General features: G+C 31.3%; 1 protein-coding gene across 8 annotated transcripts in view; it reads left to right on the top strand.

Moving 5' to 3' along the window:
• The window catches only part of LOC132722070 (rho GTPase-activating protein 10-like), an 81,163-nt gene extending 59,401 nt beyond the window's left edge, over positions 1-21,762 (top strand). For 5 of the 8 annotated variants that reach the window (XM_060706497.1, XM_060706494.1, XM_060706492.1 and 2 more), the window contains 6 exons: positions 206-256; positions 3,594-3,633; positions 8,629-8,676; positions 12,560-12,679; positions 14,070-14,149; positions 15,161-21,762. In XM_060706497.1, the coding sequence (XP_060562480.1) occupies positions 206-256; positions 3,594-3,633; positions 8,629-8,676; positions 12,560-12,679; positions 14,070-14,149; positions 15,161-15,252 (431 nt within the window). In that variant the 3' untranslated portion in view covers positions 15,253-21,762. The remainder of the gene's footprint in view (positions 1-205; positions 257-3,593; positions 3,634-8,628; positions 8,677-12,559; positions 12,680-14,069; positions 14,150-15,160) is intronic. The other 3 variants (XM_060706496.1, XM_060706495.1, XM_060706499.1) reach the window with 3 other exon arrangements.
• The last annotated feature ends 4,119 nt before the right edge of the window (positions 21,763-25,881 follow it).

Raw genomic sequence — 25,881 nt, 5'->3', positions numbered from 1 at the left:
TTTGATTATCTGTATCTACTATTAGCCAATTTCTATTGTAGTACGTACTACTATACTTAAAGAATTATACTTTTTCCATAATGTTATTTAAGTGCCTTATGTACTTATACAAGCATTTAAGTTGCAAAACTTCTTTGTGACTGTACAAGCAAGCGTTTGTGTAACATTGAATAATCCTGTTTAAAAACATTTTTGAAATGTACAGGTCACAAATGCCCTGTTGAAAAAATAGAGTTTGAAAACACAAAATTAAATGGTAAGTTGTGATGAGGAATGTTGATCTTCCCATGTATCTTTACATATTTTGAGAGCTCGAGGCAATACTGTACTAACTTTATGTTGGAACCATAGGAACTTAATGCACCAGTCAGTTGAAATCCTGCCCCTCCTTTCACTTCCACCGACCCTTAGGGACAAGCGAGAACTTCCACAGACTCTTAAGGACAAGTGAAAACCTCCCACTGACTCATAGGGACAAGCAAGAACCTCACACGGACCATTAGGGATGAGCTAGAACCTTCCACTGACCCTTAGGGACGAGTTAAAACCTCCAACCAACCCTTAGGGACAAGCAAGAACTTTGAATTTAGGATTATTAAACTTCACTACAGTGTCAGTCAGATAGTAAAATCTCAAGTAGATTGTCACCTTGGTGCAATAACTGGTTAACGCTTATGAAATTTAGGAGGACTTAACCCATTTCTGCACTAAGGTGATGATAAATGACCCTTTGCCCTGCCATTTGGACATATCTTTTGCTGCTTTGGCACTGACACGAAACTACCATACTGATGCAACAATGCAAGGAGGTACGGATAGGATATTGTCTCATTTCTTTGCAAGAACATTGAATCTGTAATCCAGGGCTAGCTGGTTATGATCCTTGCACAAGTGGAATTTTCTCTATTACAATTGATCCCAGATATCCAGTTTTAATGTCATTTGTTTGAACACCACTTTCATTCATTATATTAGAAAAAATATGCTGGATTGTCAGTCACTTGTGGAGAAATTGGTAAATACTTGTTAGTTATGTAGGAAAGCCAGTAAAGTGAACTGACCACCGTGATAGGACTACAATGTGTTAAAATCTGCGTAAACAACCAGACAGCCAACAAACAATTATTTTCCCTCCTATATTCTGCCCTTCCCTGCCCTGCCAAACTGCCCTGCCATATTCTGCCCTGCCTTACTTGGGGTTTGGGATAGGTTAAGAATTGACTGGTGCATTTTAAAAATACTTGTTATCTGTATTGCACTGAACTGTCAAAATAATGCCACATGTCTTTTGTCTCTAACAGCTCTTTGCTATATAATTGTTCTAATTTTATACATCTGTTGACAATTTATCCATCTGGCATGGAAAGGAGAAATATATAAAAATTGCTGTTTGCTTGATTTTTTAGAAAAATACATGTATTTTGGGGGTTTTAAATTATTATTTTATGGGCCCCTGTTTTAAATCTATTTTTTCTTCCTTACTGAACGTTTTATTTTTCTCTTTTTATTAAATTTGGGTTAAGCTAAGCAAACTATGATTTTAAACATACAGAAAAATTCTTAACTAGAATTTTTTTTCTAGATTTGTGTATTATAGTTAAACTTGCTGTAAAGGCACCATTAATTAAAGATCAACCTGTATTTAAAGAGCAATCTAAAACTATCCTTCATTGATTAAATAGAACAGAGTAACCTCCATATAAACACCACTGATGTCTAAAGGCCATGTTTTGTCACTCCTTTGTGTGGCCTTTATTCACAGCTTTGACTGTATTTGTTCTAGGTCTTGCTCTTAATCTTGTGTACAAAATTTCTGATCATTTGCTCTCTCTGTTTTGGCAGATTAATCATTTTCAATGGGAAAAAGTTAAAAAAAAAATTTAAACCATTAAAATGTTACAAATTCAAAAACCGCTGAGAATCATACAAAAATTGATTTTCAATTGAATTCTGATTATATTTCTGAATATTTATTGTCTTTGCAGTGACCAAGTTGATCCATATAAGAATTACAATAATTATGTTTTTAGGCTTTTGGACCTTATAGTGGAGTTCCTTAAAATGCATGAGAAGAAAAATACAAATTAATTAATTAAACCCTGCTGCCCTCAGTTTAAATTTGCATGGATATAATAGGCATTTACTGCTACATAATATGCAAGCAAAAAGTCTAGAATTCAAAGCGTTAATAAGACATACATCCCTGAGATATACATATCATGAACATGTAGGATTGTGTAACTTCATAATCTTATAATTCGGAAATTGCGACAAATTTCTAATTTTTAACTTGTCCGTTTCGAAGAAAAAGTCTAGCTTTTTGGTTGCTGTGTTGTTGTCATCATCATCATTATGTCGTGCAAAAACGTTATTATTATTTTATGAATATACATATATATTACATGAAACTTGGAATACATGTTATATCATGACAAGGTGCAGTTGTTAGACGAGTGGCATAATAATTAATTCTGAAAGCAATATTAAGTTATGCCCCCTTTTTAACTAAGATTATTTAACAGATGATTGTGAACACCTGAAGCGGTGCTCTTGTCGTACAATTAACGTCACAATTATATTACTATTTGAAACTCACATAACTTTGTTAAGATACATGAAATTATTTTGTATGTAGCATCATTAGTTTTCCTAGAGCAGCAGAAATAATTTTGCAGTCCAAATAAGAAAGCATAAAGAACATGGATGTAGTCATTTGCTAGATGTCATGATCATAGTTTCATGAAAGGTCTTAGCTTGTGTTTTATGGATACAAATATCTGCTTCATTTATGCATTTATGTGCCCAAACATTAATTGATATACCAAAACTAAAGATTATTAAATAAACTCCTCAGTTCTCTAATAAATGCACCCTATACTCACTATAATTAATGCCCTTGTTTTGGAAAAAATGTAAGGTCCGATAGGAGCGTTTATTAGAGTATATAGTTACCCTCATAAGGTTACAAGTCCGATAGGAGCCTTTATTAGAGTATATACTGTACAATGAATGTTTTTGTCCTGCCTGTCTCATGTTTCACTGTCTCTGCAGACAATCTTAACCTGCTGAATGTCTTTATGGACTTGTCCGGCTTTTCATTTTGGAACTTTCCATTATTTTTTGGGGGGATATCAATATGAAAATGTTAAGCTGGTCAACCAACAGTATAGAGCCTTGTCATATGGCATGGAAATGCTTACTGGTCCGGCTCTAAACTGGTGAAGCTAGGCTAGTTACTTTCAGTACACACATTGTCTTTACAGTAGCATCTTTATTCTAAAAGCAAGAACCTTCATATTTAAAGCTACATTTTATACATTAAATTTTGACCTTGACCTCTAATTGACCTTTAACCTTCAAGGTTAGATTTTGCTAAAGTAGAAAAATCCTAAAGTAGATAATTTCTTTTTTTTGTATTAACAGATTTAGGACAGGGGTATTAATTCTGGTTTTCACAATGTGATTCTGTTTATTTTATTTAGTAAAAATACAAAAAAACATGTCACTGGCATTCTTTGAAAATTAGATTTTTTTTTACATGAATAGTGATAAACTGACTATATATATGTTTATCCTTTCTGTTTACCTTTCAGCAAATCGACTGATTTTGTCAACTTCAGATGTTCCTACTTTGTAAGTATCTTGTTTTTATAAATATCCATTTGGTCTTAATAAGTGCACCCTGACATAAATTGTAATGTGGAAAGGTGCAATTATTTGGAGAAAAACGATGGTGGAAAATAGACAGAATTCTTCATTTTAATGAAGCAAATTTTTCTGCCATATTACCAAGTAGTGCTTGGGTCCTAAAAATATGTCAGTGTTCTAAAAAAACAATTAATAGACGATTTTAGTTTTGAATTTTTTTTGCTTTTAGTATAGAATAAAAACTATGAAAATAATTATGTTAATGGAAAGGTGGCTTGTAATGGTAAAATTGAAATCATAAAGTCTTTTTTTGTTGTTGTTTTTTTTTAAATACTGAAGTCGGGACTTCTTTAAATTTTTATTTAGAATTTGGAGCACTGACTAAAATTTGTTTTTATTTTAGGGGAAGATTCTTATTTATGAGTAGTAATTTTTTCCAGAATGCTTTAAGCATAGGATTATTTAGCATATTACTTTACAAAGCTGGATTTAGGCATTATCATTAGTGCTAGAATTTTTTGTTTCGAGGTAGGGTATATTGACAGGGATTTTTCCATTTTAGAGCAAATTTTTAATGTAAAAATAGACAAAACACGAAGTTTTGCAATTGTAATAATCGATCAATATAATCTTATAATTATTTCATAGCTTGTTTTGATGATGCTTAGTACTAAGTGAGAAAAAATTTGATTTGCGTGGCCATGTAAATGATTTTAGTCTATTTTACAGATAACTGAACTAATAATTTGCTGTATTAATTATACAGTAAACTTCACCCACTGTATAACAATTTACCATTCCACTTATAACGATATAGTCCCCTTTAAACAATGCTGTCGCTGGGGTCCTTATTGATGCGCTCCTTCTTTATTTCATGTTTACCTTCTGCTTGTAATGACAATCAGACACAGTGATATTTCGGATATAATGACGCTTTTTTCTGTTCCGATCGCAATCTTTTACTTTTAAATACGCTTAATTTTGTACATTGAAAGGAGTTAATGATTGTTAGTAACCAGCCAAAGATTCAGGCTTTAACATTTATGACTTTTACTCGAATGATCACAGTAAATTGCTCAAATTACTGTCCAATAGGCAAACTTCAAATTACTTGAAAACAGAATTTTTTTGTGAATGACTAAATGGCTTGAGTAATAAATCCTTTTTTACATGATTATAACATTGTAACATTGGATATATAGAAACAAAATATCAAATAATATGTGACTTTTAGATAATAGCGATAATGGGATATAATGAAATAACGATAATGGGATATAACGATAAAATTTGTCAGTCCCCTGAATATCGTTATAAATGGAGTTTACTGTATATGTATTTTATTACGACTATTTATAGCTGAATAATTCAATGGCTAAAACTGAATGGCTTGTTGTATATTTTTCAATTTTAAAGTGATGACTTAACAAAGTACTGTTATTAATAACGTTATGTTTCAATCAATGAGAATAACAGTTGGTTTTTGCTTTATTAACTGCTTATTAATGATGCTAATGTAAACCAGAAATATTTTAGATTATTACAAGTGTGACAAAGAACTGTAATTGTAGTCTTAAAAGTTTTGCCATTTGTTTTTTTTATGCACAGATATTTTGATAGAATTGCAGTCAGTTTAGTGTAGAATTGCTGTCAATTCTCTATGTGTGGTTTGGCCTTTGATGTGGAATAGTAGATCACTGAAACCTGTGTTAAATTCCAGAGAAAATGGCTGACAAGGCAGTGTCCTGTTTTGTATAATATAATATTATGTACAAATATTTCTGGTTTACAGTTTTAAAGAATTGAACTAGTATTTCACAAACCAGCTTTTAAGCCGAATATTTAACCAGATAGAAGAAGCTTGCAAGCAAAGACAAAAAAAAAAAATTAAAAAAAAAAATTGAATAATCTTTGGATACATGATCAGTAGCCTAAAGTTTACATAAATTCTATAGGGATTAAAGCATTGGGGCAACAGAGTTTTAATGACTGCTTTTAATAACATTGTCCTTGATACTGGCTCATTTTTAGCTCGACTATTCGATAAGAATAAGTAGAGCTATTGCAGTCACCCGAGCGTCGGCGTCGGCGTTGGCGTCGGCGTAACCACTTATGTTAAAGTTTTTGTAATAGTTCAAATATTTTCAAAGTCCATTGACATATGGCTTTGAAACTTTGCACACTTGTTCACCATCATGACCCCAATCTGTAGACAGGAGGAGGTAACTCTATCAAGCATTTTGACAGAATTATGCCCCTTTTTCGACTTACAATTTACGTTAAAGTTTTTGTAATAGTTAAAATATTTTCAAAGTCCATTGACATATGGCTTTGAAACTTTGCACACTTGTTCACCATCATGACCCCAACCTGTACACAGGAGGAGGTAACTCTATCAAGCATTTTGACAGAATTATGCCCCTTTTTTGACTTAGAATTTACGTTAAAGTTTTTGTAATAGTTCAAATATTTTCCAAGTCCATTGACATATGGCTTTGAAACTTTGCACACTTGTTCACCATCATGACCCCAATCTGTAGACAGGAGGAGGTAACTGTATCAAGCATTTTGACAGAATTATGCCCCTTTTTCGACTTAGCATTTACGTTAAAGTTTTTGTAATAGTTAAAATATTTTCAAAGTCCATTGACATATGGCTTTGAAACTTTGCACACTTGTTCACCATCATGACCCCAACCTGTAGACAGGAGGAGGTAACTCTATCAAGCATTTTGACAGAATTATGCCCCTTTTTCGACTTAAAGTTTACGTTAAAGTTTTTGTAATAGTTCAAATATTTTCCAAGTCCATTGACATATGGCTTTGAAACTTTGCACACTTGTTCACCATCCTGATCCCAACCTGTAGACAGGAGGAGGTAACTGTATCAAGCATTTTGACAGAATTATGCCCCTTTTTCGACTTAGAATTTACGTTAAAGTTTTTGTAATAGTTAAAATATTTTCAAAGTCCATTGACATATGGCTTTGAAACTTTGCACACTTGTTCACCATCATTACCCCAACCTGTAAACAGGAGGAGGTAACTGTATCAAGCATTTTTTTACTATCAAGCACTTAGAATAGTCGAGCGTTGCTGTCCTACCGACAGCTCTTGTTAATGCCATTGTTCTTGAAAACTTTCTCATTTAATGTATTGTCCTTAATACTGGCTCATTTAATGCCATTGTTCTTGAAAACTTTCTCATTTAATGTATTGTCCTTGATACTGGCTCATTTTAGCTCGACTATTCGATAAGAATAAGTAGAGCTATTGTAGTCACCCGAGCGTCGGCGTAACCACTTATGTTAAAGTTTTTGTAATAGTTTAAATATTTTCAAAGTCCATTGACATATGGCTTTGAAACTTTGCACACTTGTTCACCATCATGACCCCGACCTGTAGACAGGAGGAGGTAACTGTATCAAGCATTTTGACAGAATTATGTCCATTTTTCGACTTAGAATTTACGTTAAAGTTTTGTAATAGTTCAAATATTTTCAAAGTCCATTGACATATGGCTTTGAAACTTTGCACACTTGTTCACCATCATGACCCCGACCTGTAGACAGGAGGAGGTAACTTTATCAAGCATTTTGACAGAATTATGCCCCTTTTTCGACTTAGAATTTACGTTAAAGTTTTTGTAATAGTTCAAATATTTTCAAAGTCCATTGACATATGGCTTTGAAACTTTGGACACTTGTTCACCATCATGACCCCGACCTGTAGACAGGAGGAGGTAACTGTATCAAGCATTTTGACAGAATTATGCCCCTTTTTCGACTTAGAATTTACGTTAAAGTTTTTGTAATAGTTCAAATATTTTCAAAGTCCATTGACATATGGCTTTGAAACTTTGCACACTTGTTCACCATCATGACCCCAACCTGTAAACAAGAGGAGGTAACTGTATCAAGCATTTTTTTTTTACTATCAAGCACTAAGAATAGTCGAGCGTTGCTCATTTTTAATGCCATTGTTCTTGAAAACTTTCTCATTTAATGTATTGTCCTTGATACTGGCTCATTTAATGCCATTGTTCGTGATACTGTTGAGCTTTTGTGATCGCTTTTTGTCCGGTGTCTGTCCGTAAACTTTATCTTTAAACGACATCTCCTCATAAACTGCTAGGCCAATTTAATCCAAACTTCACAGGAATGTTCCTTTGGTAGTCAACTTTAAAAATTGTTTGAAGAAATTTGATTGTGTGTAAGAACTCTGAGAAAAACCTTAAAAAGTCTTCTTTTAGAAAATCGAAAGAGCTAGAGCTTAAATATTTGGCATGAAAGATTGTGTCGTCAATGTCTACCAAATTTTTTCAAATAAGCCCTGGGGTCAAAATTGGTCATGCCCCAGGAGGTCATAGATTTTCCTTATTTGTATATAGTAAAAAATTAAAAAATCTTCTTTTAAAAAACCCAAACAGCAAGATGAGCAATTTCAGGGTCATTATGACCCTCTTGTTTCTTTTTTCATCCATATGTCTCACTGGATCCTTTTGTATTAATTTATTATTTATTCAACTTTAGATCTAGCTGTTCTATTATTTTGGTTCCAGGCTTTGGAAGCTGTCTATCTTGTTACTGTGTGGGGAACCAGTCAAGTGGCCTTAAATGGACATTTGAAATGTGATGTAACTTGAATTAACCTCAATGTTAATAAGATAAAACTTAAGTAGGGTAACACATAAACTGTGATTAAAATTATAGCTGGAAAAATTTCAAAATTTATCAATCTTCTATAAGTACTGTATTTATAAATTTCATTGATAAAATTTTATTTTGAAATATATTGAATTAGCATTGGACTGTTCCAAATTTAAAGCAAGTCTAGTCTATTGTACTATCATATTAGGTTAAAGGTTAAATGCAGATGAATTTGTGTCAAGGCCATGTGGTTCCCCACACTGAATATTCATTCCCTCATAAGATCATAGGATATGTATACATAAAGTTTTGCTTGTTCCCTTTATCCCAGTGGAAGCATCAAGAAAAGGACATCTAATGATCACTCAACAAATGTTATGTAAGAATTATATGCATGACCTATATTCCTATCCATATCACCATCTGTTTGGTACTTACTCTGATCTCAACTTTGTGTAACTCTTGGAGTGACCTTGACCTTTCAAACTAATTAGAAGATACTGAGAACTGGTATATAAATCATGATTTTTTGGATGTGTTTTTTTTTTTCTGAAATGTGATAGAATATCCTTTATTTTAGAATATGCATTAAAAAAACATAGGCTGTTTTATATGTCTTAGATATTTGGAGGTAACTGTTAAATCAGTACAAGTTTTGTGATATTGACCTGTTTGTTTTCTCTGAATAATACACAGTGAGTGGCACTGTTCATTTAAGCATATAACCTTTGTTATAAAGGTCATAATGTAGCAGCAAACTACTAGATGCTGCAGTAAGGTCAAAAGGTCAAGGTCATTCTGTTTAATATTGTTATTAAAAGCACAAGTTTGCATGCATCATTATAATTATTATCAATTACCCTAATATACAAGTATTATTATTATTATTATTATTATTATCACTACCACATGTACATCCATAAATAATTTGAAAACTGTTTGAACACATGATAATTATAGACCCATAATATACACGTAAAAAATGTAGTACTACTGTTAATTGTACAGAGAAATCAATACCTATTGAACTTATTGATGTAAGTTCAAACTAACAGACATAAAATATTGTTTACTTTATATGACATAAATCATTATCCGACATAAATCTTCAATATGTCTGTCACTCTTAATTGTTGTTGTTGTTGTGGTTGTGGTTTATTTTATTTTTGATATTACATTTATCAAAGATGTGTCAAACTTTTTCAAAAACACTGTAGTTTCAAAGAAGTTTTGACTTCAAATGTAAAGAAAGGCGATTATTAATAAATAATTCTAATGACATGAAATTGACCATACACCATACACATACAAAGTGTTTACTAAAAAAAAAGAAACACCACTGTAAGTTTGGATATTGCTTATAAAAGTTTCTTAATATTAGAGGGTTTTATAATGCACCATTTTTCATACATTTACATCTGCAGATGCGTGATGATTCATTTTAAGCCTGAGCACTCATGGCATGAGATACAATAAAGATGAGCGATTGACTGCAGATATGTAAATGCAGAAGAAAAAATGTATTAGCACTTATTCTGGCATCAATTTAAAATATATATGTCTAAATGGGTAATGTCATGTTGGGTTATCTGTGTTTCGTATAAAGAAACCATTGTATTTGCCATGCTTTTCATGGGCGATAGTAAGATGTCATTTGACAGTTATGTTTTGATAATAAAACTATCGGGCCATCATTGCATTAAGCTGTTTTACATTGTGCCCAGATTTAAACATATTTTAAAAAAAATGACACGTGCAACAACAGTGTATGGTCAAAAGAATCTATCCGTTAACGCATGTTTTCTTCTCCGTTAATGTATACTAATTACTTGCATATGCAGTATCTATGTAAGAATAAGCAATAGTCTGTTAAATGTAAAATAAATGGTAGACCTGTTGGAAATAATCATATAACCATAAAAAGATACAAGATAGAAAGCTTATTATATCCCATTAGTGTTATATTTAGAACCTTAATATTTACATTGTATTAGCTGAAATGTAAACATGTATAATACATAATGCATACCAAATGTAAAACTTTGTAATATAAGATAAATGTTATCATAATTATGTTAGCATGTAATTTATTACATTAGATATAAAATGTATTCTATAGGGTTAAATGTAAGCCTCATGGTACCTACATGTAGTTACGGCAAAATAATAATTATACAATATTCCAACAACATATATTATAAACTGGTAGGAATACCGGTGGTGATACCATAAATAAACTTTATACCATTAATAACTTTATACCATTAATAATTTTATACCATTAATGACTTTATACCATTAATGACTTTATACCATTAATGACTTTATACCATTAATGACTTCATACCATTAATGACTTCATACCATTAATGACTTTATACCATTAATGACTTTATACCATTAATGACTTTATACCATTAATGACTTCATACCATTAATGACTTCATACCATTAATGACTTCATACCATTAATGACTTCATACCATTAATGACTATACCATTTATGGCTTCATACCATTAATGACTTCATACCATTAATGACTTCATACCATTAATGACTTTATACCATTAATGTCTTCATACCATTAATGACTTCTTACCATTAATAACTTTATACCATTAATGACTTCATACCATTAAGAATAAAAATTCTATTGAACAGTTTTATTTCTGCCTATTTGTCAATTTGAGAACTCCTGAAAACGTCCTTAATAGTAAAAGTTTGTATCCCTGTACAAAATGTGAAAAACTCCTATTTACCAAGTTCCAAAAAATTACGTCCTATTTTTGTTGTTGTACAAATTAATGTTAAAATTAATTTAATTAAGTCATTTACTGGCAGAAGAATGTAGATTTAGTCTACGTTTATAATATTAAAAAACTATTAACCATTAACCGTTAGCTACTAATTTATCATTTATTAATAGTTTAATACACATTTAATACACATATAACATACAGGGATAGATGGAAACAGTTTTACTCAGGTTAAAGGGATAGTGACTTAGTACTTGTGTGAAAAAGAAAGCAAAAAAAAGTATATACTAGATATCAATTATAAATTATAATTGTTCACCTTAGTGCAATAACTGGTTAACTCTTATTAGAGTTTGAAGGACTTAACCTGTTACTGCACTAAGGTGATACTATGTACACACATAGGCAAATTTATTTAAAAAAAACGAAAAAGAAAAAACAAAAACACTTTGAATATGATAAATACATTAAAATGGCAAATTTCAACAAAAGACTTAAAATCACAGAGGCTTAGAATGGATAAATGGCCCATGTTGTTGTTGTTGTTTAACCCATTACTTCATGAGCATTTTGTGAAAAATGGCTGTTTTCATTGAAAAGTCTCCCGTTACAAGTTCAAATTGCTATAATACTATTAAAACTGCTTCAACACTAATCAAACTTGGCACAAATGTTGACTGGACCATTTCCCTTGCAACAACATGCTCAGGCTTAAATTTTCTGTTACCATGGCAACGAGGGGACATCTCAAAATTGCCAAAAATCACTATTTTGCGTTGATTTTGTCCATCAAAATTGATTTCAAAGTGCTGCAATTTCTCAATGGATTGAGATAGAGTCAAATGCTTTTCAGCGTTGGTTACACGTTACCTTATGATCAATCTGGGGTCATTTACAGCCTCTCACAAGTCCAAATTTTCTTGGCGATGTATCTTTTGGTTGGGGGGCTGCGCCGAAAAAGAGGTCACTTTTTTTAACAACATTTCTCAAACAAAATCAAGTGTTTGGGGCCTAAATAATGCATTTTTTCATCATTTGAGACAACAAAAAGGGGGGGTGTGAAAAAGGCGTTAAAAGGCGTGTATATGAAGTAATGGGTTAAGTATTGTTGTTGTTGTTGTCACTGGTGTCTTTCTTCTCAATTTTACTGTTGTGGAACGGTGTTGTGTGTACACTTTATAATGGCACTTATCAAAATATTTATACCGTATATGAAGTCATGGATGACCATTAATTGAATTTCTAAGACGCCTTGATAATTGTTATACATGTAAATTTCTAGCAATATCTTAAGTTCCAGTTATTGAAGATATATATTTATATAAACTCTAAACAGGCATATATAAACTCTAAACAGGCATAGTAACTGTTTCTGTAACTGAGAATTTCAACAGTTTTGCATGAATTGCCTAAACTAATCAACTAGCATTTAGATAAATATTTAGATTTCTAATCAACTTTATGGAAGAAAATTATCTGAAGGTTATGTGTGTTTATGTTTGAAGGTCAACATCTATGCAAGGTACGCCAACTTCAGGAAGGACTTCAGTGAGCATGACAGGAAGTGTTTCAGGAAGTCTGGGAGGTGGTTCTACAAATAGTAACAACTCACAGTCGAAAAGGAGGTTTGAGCTGAATTTCAATTTATATATTAAGAAAATTCCAGGGCAGGCTGTCAAGCACTGTACCAGTTCTAGTTGCCTTCACTATCGCAAGGATAACTTCTGTACATGAACAGGAGGTACAGTGCGAATAACCGTAGAATGGATTTCATGATTAATCACAACAAAAGTTACCTGCACTATCCGTGAATCGAACCTAGGTCACCCCACTCACAGTCCAACGCTCTACCTATTGAGCTTACCAGACGGCTAATCAGTTGCCATTTATCCAGAGTAGAGAAGGCTGCTTACTCGGCGGAGTGGTTACTGTTGTTTACTTCAAACCACTTGCCATTCCTGCTATTGGTTTGAATCCTGTCAGGGACTTTGGATCCTTTCAAGTGATGAATCTATCCAGATAACTTAAGGAAAATTGGTGGTTCTACTCTGGTGCCTGATCATGCCTGAAATAATGCACAGAGGGGCAACTGAAGTCTTCACCGGTAAAGCTGGGATGTTACCATATAACCTTTACACTGTTGGTGTGACATAAAAACTTAAAACGCAGTATCAAATTATTTAATTCTAAAAATTTAAAAGTAAGAATAGTTCTGTAGATTTCTGAACTCGGAAAGTTAATCTTATTAGTTGTAGACTAACTCGTCTAATTATGACATAACTAGTTACTACTTTAGTTTTTAATACTAAGAGGATGTTTTTTCGTTTGCGTGAAATATGGAATATATTTTCACGAAACATGATAAAATGCCACATATTTTCACGAACCGGTACGGCGAGTGAAAATATGTGGCATTTTATCATGTTGAGTGAAAATATATACCATATTTCACGAAAAACGAAAAAATAACCTTTTTATTTAATTTCATTATCAAAGAAAATGGTAACGAATCCCTTTGCTTGCTACCAACTGCAATTGTACAGCGCGCAGTAATTTATGCGTAAGCACGCGCTGTTTGGCGCTACATTGTGCCGTCATGTAAACAACTCTTTAATCGTCTGTACAGCGTTAATTACTGAATTAAAGATATTGGTGTTCGGATTAATTTTCTTAGTTAGACCATTTTCTATCATGCTAGATAGTTTTCAAAACAATATTCAAGAAAAAGTTGTTTTGTATTTATCAGATTTTTCAAACAAAACGGCGAAAGAAGTCCCTTAAAATAAATATTAGTTTTGACTCCGCCCACTTTCATATTTATATTTCATATTTATTTTTAAAAAATATGAAATATATTTGACTTATATAGCACCATATTTCATGGGTAAAATTAAATAATAAATGGTATCCAACCAAATATTTCATGTGTGACAATATTTTGGTATTTGATTGTTTAACCATAATCAGAGGTTATCATGTCATACTTTGCTGACATTTATTTTTTCACTATTACAGAAATGTACGGACATTATACCACTGTGAGGCTGAGAATTCTTCAGAATTGTCGTTTGAGCCTAATGAGATTATTAAAAATGGTAAATGTGATAAATACCTTTTATAATCACTTTATTTATAACATGACAGGAGTGTTGGCCTAGATAAGATGTCTGCCTCGCTTGGTCAAGGATAGTGGTTTCGAACCTTGCTAGTGTCACAACTCCGTTTCCTGATAATGACTATGGTTGGTTCCAGGAAGGAGAATTTAAAGATTGTTCAAATAAGCTTCAAACTATTATAATAATTGAGCTTTAAAAGATATATGTAAAATAACAGAGCATTAAGGGGCGTCCGTGGCCAAGTGGTTAAGGTAGTTGACTTCAAACCTCCGGTGTAGATTCATGCCCCGCCTGCATCTTTCAGTGAGAAAACTATTGAGCTAACTTAGGGATGTTGGTGGTTCTACGTAGATCTGATGTCTCTAACCAATGCAGTATATTGATGCTGATTAGCTTGTATATACTTGCTGTCGGTGGATTGGAAAGGAATTGTTTATACTGTAATTTAAAAGATTACATAATACCTAGAATGAAAGAAAAATGTTAGTACAATTCATTGAAAGTGAAACAGACTTAAAATAGCCGCAGAGTACTTTGTTTATTCTGTTAATGTACAACATTCATGTGTATTAAATTACCCAAATGTTCTAAATCGTTCAAGAAATGACACATAAGGTTATGAAAACTACCTAATTTAACTGCTTTTTGTAGATAAAGAAAAATATTTTTGAGAATGATGTTTTTTTGCGGAAAAAAAATCAGTGTTTCTGTGAATTGCTGAATGTTAAAAGTTTTAAACATGCTTAAAACTTCTTTAATTTGTATGGGTTAGTCACTATATTAAGGCTGTACACTTTATTTGGTAAATAATTGAATGTTAAAAAGTTATAGAAGAAAATGCTGCTAATAAGATCATTATTTGTATTGGTATCATTATTTGTATCGGATTTCTACCTCAAGCAGTTAAGATAAAGTCAATTGGTTTTAACACTGTATTATTGTCTGATAACCAATTGTATTTAGAAATTAAATATGCTGTTTTCTCTGCAGTGAGACCATCCAAGGAGCCGGGCTGGCTAGAGGGGTCGCTGAATGGCAAAGTTGGCTTGATTCCAGAAAATTATGTTGAGTTTATAGACTGACAAGTGTAAGACTCGACTCATTCTGCCAGACATACTGTGAAGTGACTTATATAGCAGTACAGTATAGACCTGCTGTATTTAAGAAACTTCTAGATGGTCACCCCTCCCTGGTGCTTTTTCATTTGGAGTGAAGCAATATGTGAACATGTTTGGATATGTTCTTTCCTTGTGGGTCCTGCTTATGTAATGACTGTGTATTGAAAATAGTTCAAGGCCATATATTATATTAAGACTGGCCAAATGTTGGAATTGTGAAAGCCACAAAATAGGAAGTATTGAACTATTGTTACATTTTTCTCTCACACATAAATTAGCCATACAATGTTCAGTATATTGTATAATAAGTTACTGTTGAACTGGTTATATTCTGATTAGATAAATTTTCACATTTCTTCATTCATCACTTTCATTTGTGAATAAATATGTAAGCTTGAAATTGCAAATAAGTAAATACACTATTCAGCAATACTTTCAGTTTTTGAATAAGATGATAATGCAAATTCATAAATAAAAAAGACTCAACATTTTGGTCAAAAATGCAAAATTATTGTCTACATGATATCAAGGTGTCCTAAAATGTTTTAGAAAAGTATTGAAAAAAAAATGTACAAAAGTCATCGTTAATGTATAATTTTTAAGCATATAATTGAATTTGGTGTATTTGAACTATTTTCAAGAAATAATGAAATAAGTTTAAGACACTGTTTTCTATTAATCAGTCATTTTACATTGTAAGAAAAACATTTATTTTATCAATAATAATATTATAATACTCCCTAAAATTTGATCATTGTTTTATTATTCTTGAGTTATTGCAGATAGTACATGTAGTAAGGTTAATTCTTTGTTGATAATGCAAATCAAGGTAGATATCAAGTTTTTAATATGTAATGTGAAAATAAGTCATCAGTTTCATTATTATGCTGCCAAGATAGATAACTCTTACATCTGAAATAAGCAGGTTATTTTAGAGTGACATCCCTTTGATATGATAAAATTCATAGTAAATACACATTCACTTTCCTTGATTCTATCTAGTGTAGTAAAATCAAGGCAAATAATGGTAAAATTGACATTTCATGCATTTAGTGTGGCCAGGTATATGTAGTGTTCAGTTTTTGAATTTACTTAGCTATACAAAAATATATAATTAATATATTACAAAATATATAATAATTGTAACATGCATGGATTTTACATGAAACTAAATGTGTTTTATTGCTTTAACAATGAATGTAGACACCTGAGGTAAATTAAAGAGTGTCTCAAATTTTTAAATCGTTATTTACATAGTACATACATACATGCTGTGATATAAACACTGTGTAAAAGATTATTTTGAAAGCGGGTCCTAAAATGAATGTTTTGCCCAAGTCACTTGTTTGAGGCTAAGCCTCGAGGTTATCAAACTTTTTTTCTAAGTTATGTCTTAAAGGAACTTCACTGAGGTCCAAAAGCCAAAAAAATATGAAATTAGAATTTCTTACAAATACCGGCATGAAAACTCGATAACTTGAAGAAATATACACAGAAACATGTTGAAAGTTGTGTTTCTGTGCTATTTTTAGCCTGATTTAAGTTTCGGGTCATTTTCAACATTTCGAATAATGATTCTGGAGTCAGCCAATGATCTGAAATTTTGCACATAAGTTATTGGTCTAGATCTACCTCAAATGGAAGAATAATCTCAAAAACTTATTTCTAGTCCTGTCATGTAAAAAAAAAATCTCAGTGGAGTCTCTTTAAATCTCAGGATTTTCATTGGTTAGTGAACATTCTACAGCAGTTTCTGACCAATCAGATACTCGAGATCTGAGTTTGAGCTGGGAGGATTTCTTTATAAACCTTTGACCCTGGAGTAGATGGCAGTCTTCATTTTTCTTCAGTAAATCTCCATGATCTTAGAATATTCAACTGACTAACTCTAAGCAAAAATGAAATGAATTCGTATCAACAAGGCAAAGCAATCCAGTTGAATAAACTGATTTTTTTAATTTATTTATATTTTACACGCATTTGTCATTTTGTAATATATTCTGATATGCAAAATAAAGTGTATATAATTTCTAGGTGATACATGTATGTTGTAGGTATCATTTCTATCAGTAATGGGTGTATTAAAATTGTGGCCAGTTTATCAAATATAGGTTTAGATATTTTTTTTCATTAAACGTTACGTTTGTTTATTGCTAGTTTTGATATATAATTGTGCTATGTTTTTCTCCACCGTGTTTCAAACTTGTATGTGTACAAGGCACGTGTAGGGAGAGCCATCTTATTTTCACGTTCCACTAGAATACAGAACTCTTGCCATTAATATTTACACAGTTATGTCCCTTCATTCTTTCTTTCAACTTGAAATTCTGTTTCTGTTTTTCTGTACTTTGACTTTTTTTCAAGATATTGCTTTGAAACATTGTATACTTACATGAAACATGCATACCAATTTTATTGTAAGGGTAAGTAACTCTGTCATGTATTTTGACACAATTTTCCCATTTTGATTTTAAAATTTTCATTGGCCTGATTTAATTCTAACGTCAAGTACTACAAAAAAACAAAGTGAATTGCCTTAAAAACTTTTTCCGCTCTTTCAATGGATAATTTTACAACACACATTTAACTTGCTGGTTGAAAATAATGCTACAGATTTGTGTGTGAGTTCTTTATTATGGCAGAATTTTTTTTATCATTTAATTCATTAAAGAGGGGTAAGGATTAATTACAAAATATTAAACAAAGGTAATCGTTGATATTTATGCTACAGATTCTTGTGTGTTCATTATTTTGGCAGAATTTTTCATCCTCTGGTTCATTAAAGAAGGGGTAGGGAAATAAGTTTAACATATTAAACATAGGTGTTCATTGTACAATGCAATAATGCTATGGAGGGAACAAAGAAAGCTTCATGAAATATACACATTTCATTTTCTTTCCTCGTATTGGTAAAATGTGAGAATACATGAAAAGTGTTCTTTTGTATTTGTTGAACTTTGCTTTATATGAATTATACAATTGTAGATACTTTTACCATTATGTCACAATACTGTTAAAACAGACATTTACTCACGTTCATGAAGTTTCAAAAGTTCTGAAATTCATGTAACATTCATAACTTCAAGTTTTATTTTTCTTGAAATATATTTGTTGATATATCTATCATGCAACCAAGAATATCAATGGGTGCTTTTTAGGCCTAAAACATTTCTTTTCTGAACACTTTTGTACAATACACAATATAAGTATCATTTGATAATGGTGTTTTGTAGAACCAAAACTTAAAATGTTGTCAGTAACTGATCTTACACTGCATCAGGGTTGATGTGGTCCCCCTCCCCCCATTTTCTTGAGATTTTGAAGATTATAAAATTCTCTATTTTTCAACCATTTATCAAATGAACAAATATTTCTGATTATTCATGGGAATCATAGCTCAAAATGTTTAAAATTTGATTAAATGAGAAAACAGTCTAAATTTTTAGTTTCTGATTGGCTGAAATCTGTCAATGATTTGAAATTGACCAATGAGAAAGAAGCAGCTCCAAAGTGGTTCTCAGATTATGTTTTTCTATTTTCATAAACATACTTGTCTGTATGAACATCATTAATTTACTAGTCTCTGATATTCCATCACAAGCTTTAAGTGCAATGTTTATATTTCTAATTGTAAGGAAAAACTAAAAATATGTGTAATATTTGCATTGTTTTTCTGTGAAAGAAGGCATCTTATAAAAATGCATTTATTATTACCATGCAAACTTCCCAAATTTTTGTTTGATGTGATTTTTTGTATAGGTTTTTTTATCATGTTTTTTTTTTTTTTTTTTTTTAACATTTTATTATCGAGTGCTCTAGCCGAGATGTTTCAGCTTATTAAGGCATTTCTGAAGATTATGTTTTAAATTATTGTCATTTGTTATGAATAATATAAAATCGTTCTGTTTTGAGCAGATTCATTTTATGATTTAAAAGTGGAATACATGGTTTTGTTGTTAGTGAGATATTACCCGGATCCACCTGAACTTTTAAAATGGACTTGTCCAGCTTTCAAACTTGGAAGTGTCCATAAGAAATTTTGGGGATACTATGATATGATGAAAGTTTAAACTTCAGGTCAGCTTACAGTATAGAGCCTAGTCAGACTGGGTGGATGTGCAGGCTGGCCTGGTTTTATTCTATTGGTAAAGGCTGATCATTTTTCAGGGTCTAAAAGAGTAAGGGATTAAAATAGCATTAAAGTTCATAGTTACATATAAAATTTCACTTTTCAAATTTTTGAAATAATTCAGGTAAAAAGAAAATACTGTAGGTGAAATGTATTGACATATGTACAGTGAAACCTTTCTACAAAGACCAGTATCATGGAAATAGTAAAGGTGTTTGTTTGGGTCAAGTTGTCTCTGTAAAGAAGTAATTTTTCACCATATTAATTTTTATTTGATTTGGGTAAAATACTGGTTTAAAATGACAGGATTTTATATGATATTGTTTATGTCTTTTTTTGTTCAAGAGTGGGGCCTCTATGGTAGTGTGGTTATTTGTTTTTGACTATGAATTTCTGAAAATTATCTCTAGATAGCCAGGTTGAATTGTTTCATGGAAGGGACCTGCCATACTGGCTACGAAAGATTTAGTTTTACTCCAGTGCTTGCTATTGTCTGAAATAATGCACCAAACTTTTTCCTCTATTAGTAGAGCTGTAAATTCCCCCATAAGAACTTTTACCATAATGGTGTGATTTAACAGGTATCCATCCAACCTTATTTGGCAAAAGAAGCAAAGTTTTGTCTGTGTTTAAATGATGCATAATACTTTGAAAAATGATACTTAATGTTCTTTTAAAGTTAGAATAATATATTTTGAAATTTTTTGTTCTCTATATTATAGGGATTTTTCTGTTAAAATGTTTTGTTTATGGTCTAAATGTTTTCTTTGTATGGTTTGTATTTGCCTAACAATTACTGTTGAATCTTTGTATGACATGGGAAGACCGCATTGTTGTCCCAGATATAAAAGGGGAGATAATCTGGTTGTATCAACCATTATTCATTGAAGTCTCATTATACAGGGGTGAATGTTTTGAAGTTTTGTGTATATCGGCAGATGTCTTCATTTCTTTTTCTTATATTAAATGTTATGTAGAATTTGTAAATTTTAAAGAATACATTTCATGATGATTTTCTTCTGAAATGTCTCTTTGGGGACAAAATTGCACACATTTGTTGTTCTTGTAGCAAAGTAATTTTGACTGTAGTTATTTTAGGGTCATAGACCTGATCATCTGTGACAGGATGATTTGGTACATATCTGTGATATTTAAGGCCGAAAGAAAAATCTGTTTGATTTCAATATGTTCAATGTATTGTCTTTATAGATTCTTTTTTTCAGATTTGAGCTCCATGTTTTGTATGGGTAGGTGTAATATATCTTTGGTGATGTCTGTGCATTTTTGATCACCTTAAAGATCTGTAACTCATTTTTTTATGGTTTTATATCATAAATATAATGCTCAAATGAAGATTCATGTATATTGTAAGTTCCAAAAAGCATTATTTATAAAGATATTACCGAATTTACATTTCATGTTAAAAAGGGAGGTAATAAGTTTTTTTTTCTATAAAGTCTAAGTCAAATTTTTCAATAAGAAATGAATGCACATATTTAATGATTACATATAAAATATCAAATATTTGCAGTACATATTGACATATTCTCCGATGTTCGAAAATTGTTTTAGAAGCATACAGTAAATATATATATCCATATGTTAAATTTCACTCAAGTGTGGTTAAAATCTTAATTAAAACATACAGGATCTTTAAAACTTTAACCCAAATATAATTCATGTTTTAGATTTGGTTAAGGTTAATTATAATCTGTTACTAAAATCGGCATATGTCAATTATATAGATTTTTATATCCCTCCTAAATTGTACTAATTTGATACCATTTCATATTTAATAGTTTTGTTTAATTTATTAATTGATAAGGAGTCTTGATGTTAACCTGTTATTATAGAAAATATCTAAAATTGGCTTGTTCATCTTTTAATCTGGAACATTCATCATTTTTAGGGAAAACTGAATTTGTACTAACTAAGTAGCGAACAGTGTTGACTATGATTAGTTTACCTGGATGTCCCAGCGGAGTAACCTATATAAACTTGAGAAAACTTATAATGTTATAGCTCTCTCCCCAGGCTGCTCTCCTCACGTAAATTTTGTGCTATATTAACATATATTCTATATGTAACGTTGCTTCACCTCGTTTGTTATTTCAGTTTTCGGGTTGCTAATATGCACTTTTACCCCGGAAGACACTTATTACATGTACAGAGTATTAATAATATAAAAATTACGTCATGGGCATTTACTAAAAATTCTCATTTTATCATATCCATTATCTTTGTTGGACTACAATCATGTACAATGTATTTCAGTCTCATTTTGTTTGAAATTTACAGATTAAACAATGTTGCTAATACTGATATGAAATTTATTAACTGTCAAAAATATATATATATTATTCCATTGGTCAATATACATGATGTGTGGAATAATTTGAAGTAATTACATATTATCCCTATGGAAGTTAAAGGGAATTAACATTTGCTATCATAGTGTGCTATCTTTTTTTGTTATCTCTAATTGCATCTTCACCCTATTACATACATGTGACATCCCGGCGGGATTTAAAAAAATCCCGATATTTCAACACTGATCCCGATTCCCGATATTACAGCTTGAATTCCCGATATTAAAAAAAAAAAATCAACATAAAAAAAATCAAACACAGCACCAGTATCTAAAATGTAAACCGTGCCTCCGGGCATTGATTGTTATCTGTCCATATCCTAAATTATAGCGGATTAAATGTTGAGTCGCTAATTGACAGCAAGGTGACGTAATAAACAGTTCCAATACCCAAAGTTATTCTCACATGTTTAACTTATCACGTGTGGTGTGTCAATCAATTTGAACTCTTTTGTCATTTGGCAGTTAGGTATTACACGCTACGTCATCAAAACTACCCTGTAAATTTACATGTATGAATTCGGCTCAACCTTTGATTTTCTTTGATTAGTGCCGCACTGATAAAGATAAAAGGTGAGCAGAATCATTTAAAGTGGATCATTCAAAAACCTGTTCGAGATGTCTAATTAACCTACTGTTAGTGAGTGGGTAAATTTTTGTTTTGTTTAGGAATTACACAATCATCGAGGCAAAAATGTGGATTTAATTAATGGAACGATTCTTGCATTTATTTTGAGTCTTCTACTTATGTTACGTTATTTAACTGTCATAGTCTTGTGTTCATGAATAGTTGTTGCACGTTTTCAAATAGCTTGTGTTTAATTATTGAATGACTGAAAAGACAAATAATTCTTCAAGCTGAAAATAATGAAATGTGAAAATGTGACTGTTTTAGAAATAGCTTGTATGACTACACTTATTTATTTATCTATTTTTTTTTTTGTGAAATGAATTCATATTGATCAACAAAAAAATCATTAAAAGTATAATCATTTAATGATTTTGAGGGTAATATAGATTCTTTGAACCAAATGTGCCAAACACGCATTGAAATTCGAGTCGATAAAAAAATCCAGTTTTGAGCCTCAAAATCCAGCTGAAAATCCAGATTTGGCCCATTTCATTTGTCACATGTATGCTATTAAGATAAGTATAAATTTGCAGATATGAATAAATATATTGGAATCAAATGGATAAGTTTTTCATGGCCTCATGTTATTAGGTACCTATACCAAGAGACATTTTATGATCTGCGTTGGGCAGGGAACCATTACTATATATGGTCCATGTTATATTTTCTTCCATTATGTTTCAATATTTTACTTTTTAATTACATAGAGTATTGATACCTCTAATAGGATGTCTTTTGATTTAAATAGTAGGAAGAATTTTTTTTTAGAAAATTGAAACAGCATGTTTTTTATGCAGTGTCAGTTTACGGAAAACATTTTTTTCCAGGCAACATTATTTGTATGGGTTCTTTCCAGGCAACATTATTTGTATGGATTCTTCCGAGGCAACATTATTTGTATGGATTTTTTCCAGGCAACATTATTTGTATGGGTTCTTTCCAGGCAACATTATTTGTATGGGTTCTTTCCAGGCAACATTATTTGTATGGGTTCTTTGTTTGCCTGAGAGGGCTCTACACTTCATCCCATAAAAAATGATAAAATATTTAAAAAGTTATGGCAGAAAGTAAATTCTGGACCATCTTTTGAAAATTTTTTTTTCTGCCCAATGCATATCACACTGATTCACATTTTTAGACACCGTAGTTAGATATTTTTAAAAAATTTGTTGAAAAGGGCTTTTATTCTTTTTTATTAAAATTTAGGGTAATTAAAAATTTTTTTTTTTTTTAAAATTCCCAATTCAAAACCTTTTAAAAATTTGGTTTATGTGTTAAAATATACATGTATAGTAGAATTTTAAAACTGTTTTATAAAAAAGGGTTTTTTTGTAAATTTCTAAAAATTGATAAAAATAAAAATTAAACAAATTCTTACCACCTACAACTTTGGTTTGTTGTCATATATGATAATGTTATTGTGGTTTTAGTGCACATTTAAGTTCACGAGTAATGTATGTATTGTTATGGCATAAAATGCTTTCCGCATCAATGCTTTCCTCAAATTACAGCATACATAATTAAATGTTTGCGGGTCTGTGTGAAGTGTTTTTAACGTTTTCCTCGTGAACATTTAGTTAAATATTTGAGCTTGCATGCACAGTGATTATGATGTCGCCATAAAACTTCTTGTCAATAGTTTTGGCTGCGTATTGTGTGATCGACCAGTTACCGTGTTCGCAGCCTCAGCAATATTCAGTCTCAAAGTTGGCATTGTCTATTACGCATAGCCTGTTATTATAGTGCAGAACCTGTAATTATAGTGCGTATGTACATGAATAGCATATTGTGTGTATATATATTATTATATGTACACCAACTCTGTATCGTTTTTTCTTGCGATTGTCTTAACCTTCACACTGTGCAACCGCCTGATCTTACCTTTCGGCCATGATGATAAATAATTGTCTGAATTCAAACAATGATGTCTGGCATGGCTTATCAGTATGGGAATGATCACTGATGGTGATTAATCAAAGTTATTTCACAATGGTCTATCAAAAATGCTGATTAATACCAAAGACTTACAGCTAAATATTGTTGCATGTAAATCCATTGCATTTATTGCAAAACCAGATGGAGAGGGTTTCCGCTTTCAATATGAAAAATCCAAAATACACTTGTAATGTACAAGACTGTATAAATGCTCATTTTCAACTGCGTTTTAGAATTAAAGGTTAACTTTAATTTTCATCTACATTTTAACAAGTCAATTGACATATAGAATATGACAAGTGCTGCGTAAACTTGTAAAATTGATGTCAAAAATTCATAAATGAAGTTCGTTCAGACTATAGCAATAAAATGATTTGAAGTGCAAGTTATAAGGACATAATTATGTATATAGATTTTATTTCTGCAGTGACCCTTTAATATAATACATTTTAAAAACAACATGCATGGTACAAATACAGAAAGCCATAAATGAGAATTTAAAAAAAGCAAGAAAGAGAGACTTATTTCCCATTTGTGAGTACCTGTGGTTTTGGTGCCATGGAACATAAGGCCTTTATCCATAGGCAAAATGAAATTTTAAAATTGTTTAAAAATTATTTTCAACATATTTGGACAAGAATTTTAAGCATTGTAACCCACATTATTCAGTTTTAAAACAGATAAATAAAAACTAGAAAAGCAAATGATAATAAGCATTCGATATTTTATCTTAAGACAAACTACAATAAAGACAAATTATCATTTTTCATAGTAAAAAAAATAAACTCAATACTAAAACATTTGACAAGATACAAATACGTAAATATGATAATGTAGGACTTAGAATTTAAAAATAAGTAGCACTTAGAGTAAAAGAAATGCAGCATTCCATATCAAATGTGTTAAAAGATAGACGAAATGAGTTATAACCATTCTTGTACCAAAACAAAATGTTGTTAATTTAAAAAACATGTAAAAAGTATTGAAAAATTAAAAAAAAACCCTGTCAATTAGTTACTTCTTAACAGATATTTTGAAACAAGGTAACCTGCCAATGCTAGATAGATAATCTGCAAAACGAACAACTACGAAGCAAAAGGACTTGGAACTAAATCTTAGAGCTTTGGAATTACAAATGTTCATCAGTTACTTAAGAATGAAAAGTGGCTTGTGGGATGAATTGTTTTTCCATTTCACCAGGAGACAGACCATTTTCTAGTTTATACATACCAAAGCGTGATCTGATCTACACGTATGTTGACTGGTAAAAAATTGAATGCAGCATAAACAGCTTGCAGGGTGATACGTTTGTTTATTTGTATGCCCCAACACACAGACTGGGCAAGAACATATAAATTTGCCTTTGTTCGTCCGTCCGTCCGTCACGCTGTTCAATACATTGAAAGAAGCTTGAATCAATTGTACATATATTTGTGACCAAACAGTACAATATGGGTGCTCCCCAACCCTCTTCTTCAGAATTAAGCATGTAGGCTTATTTTGAAATAATTATGATCGCTTAAACCTAAA

Source organism: Ruditapes philippinarum, unplaced genomic scaffold (assembly GCF_026571515.1).
Source record: "Ruditapes philippinarum isolate M1 unplaced genomic scaffold, ASM2657151v2 ctg4506_1_1_1_1, whole genome shotgun sequence".
In the NCBI taxonomy this organism is placed as follows: Eukaryota; Metazoa; Mollusca; class Bivalvia; order Venerida; family Veneridae; genus Ruditapes; species Ruditapes philippinarum.
Note: the sequence above shows the minus strand (reverse complement) of the source record. Positions and strands in the feature narration are given on the sequence as shown.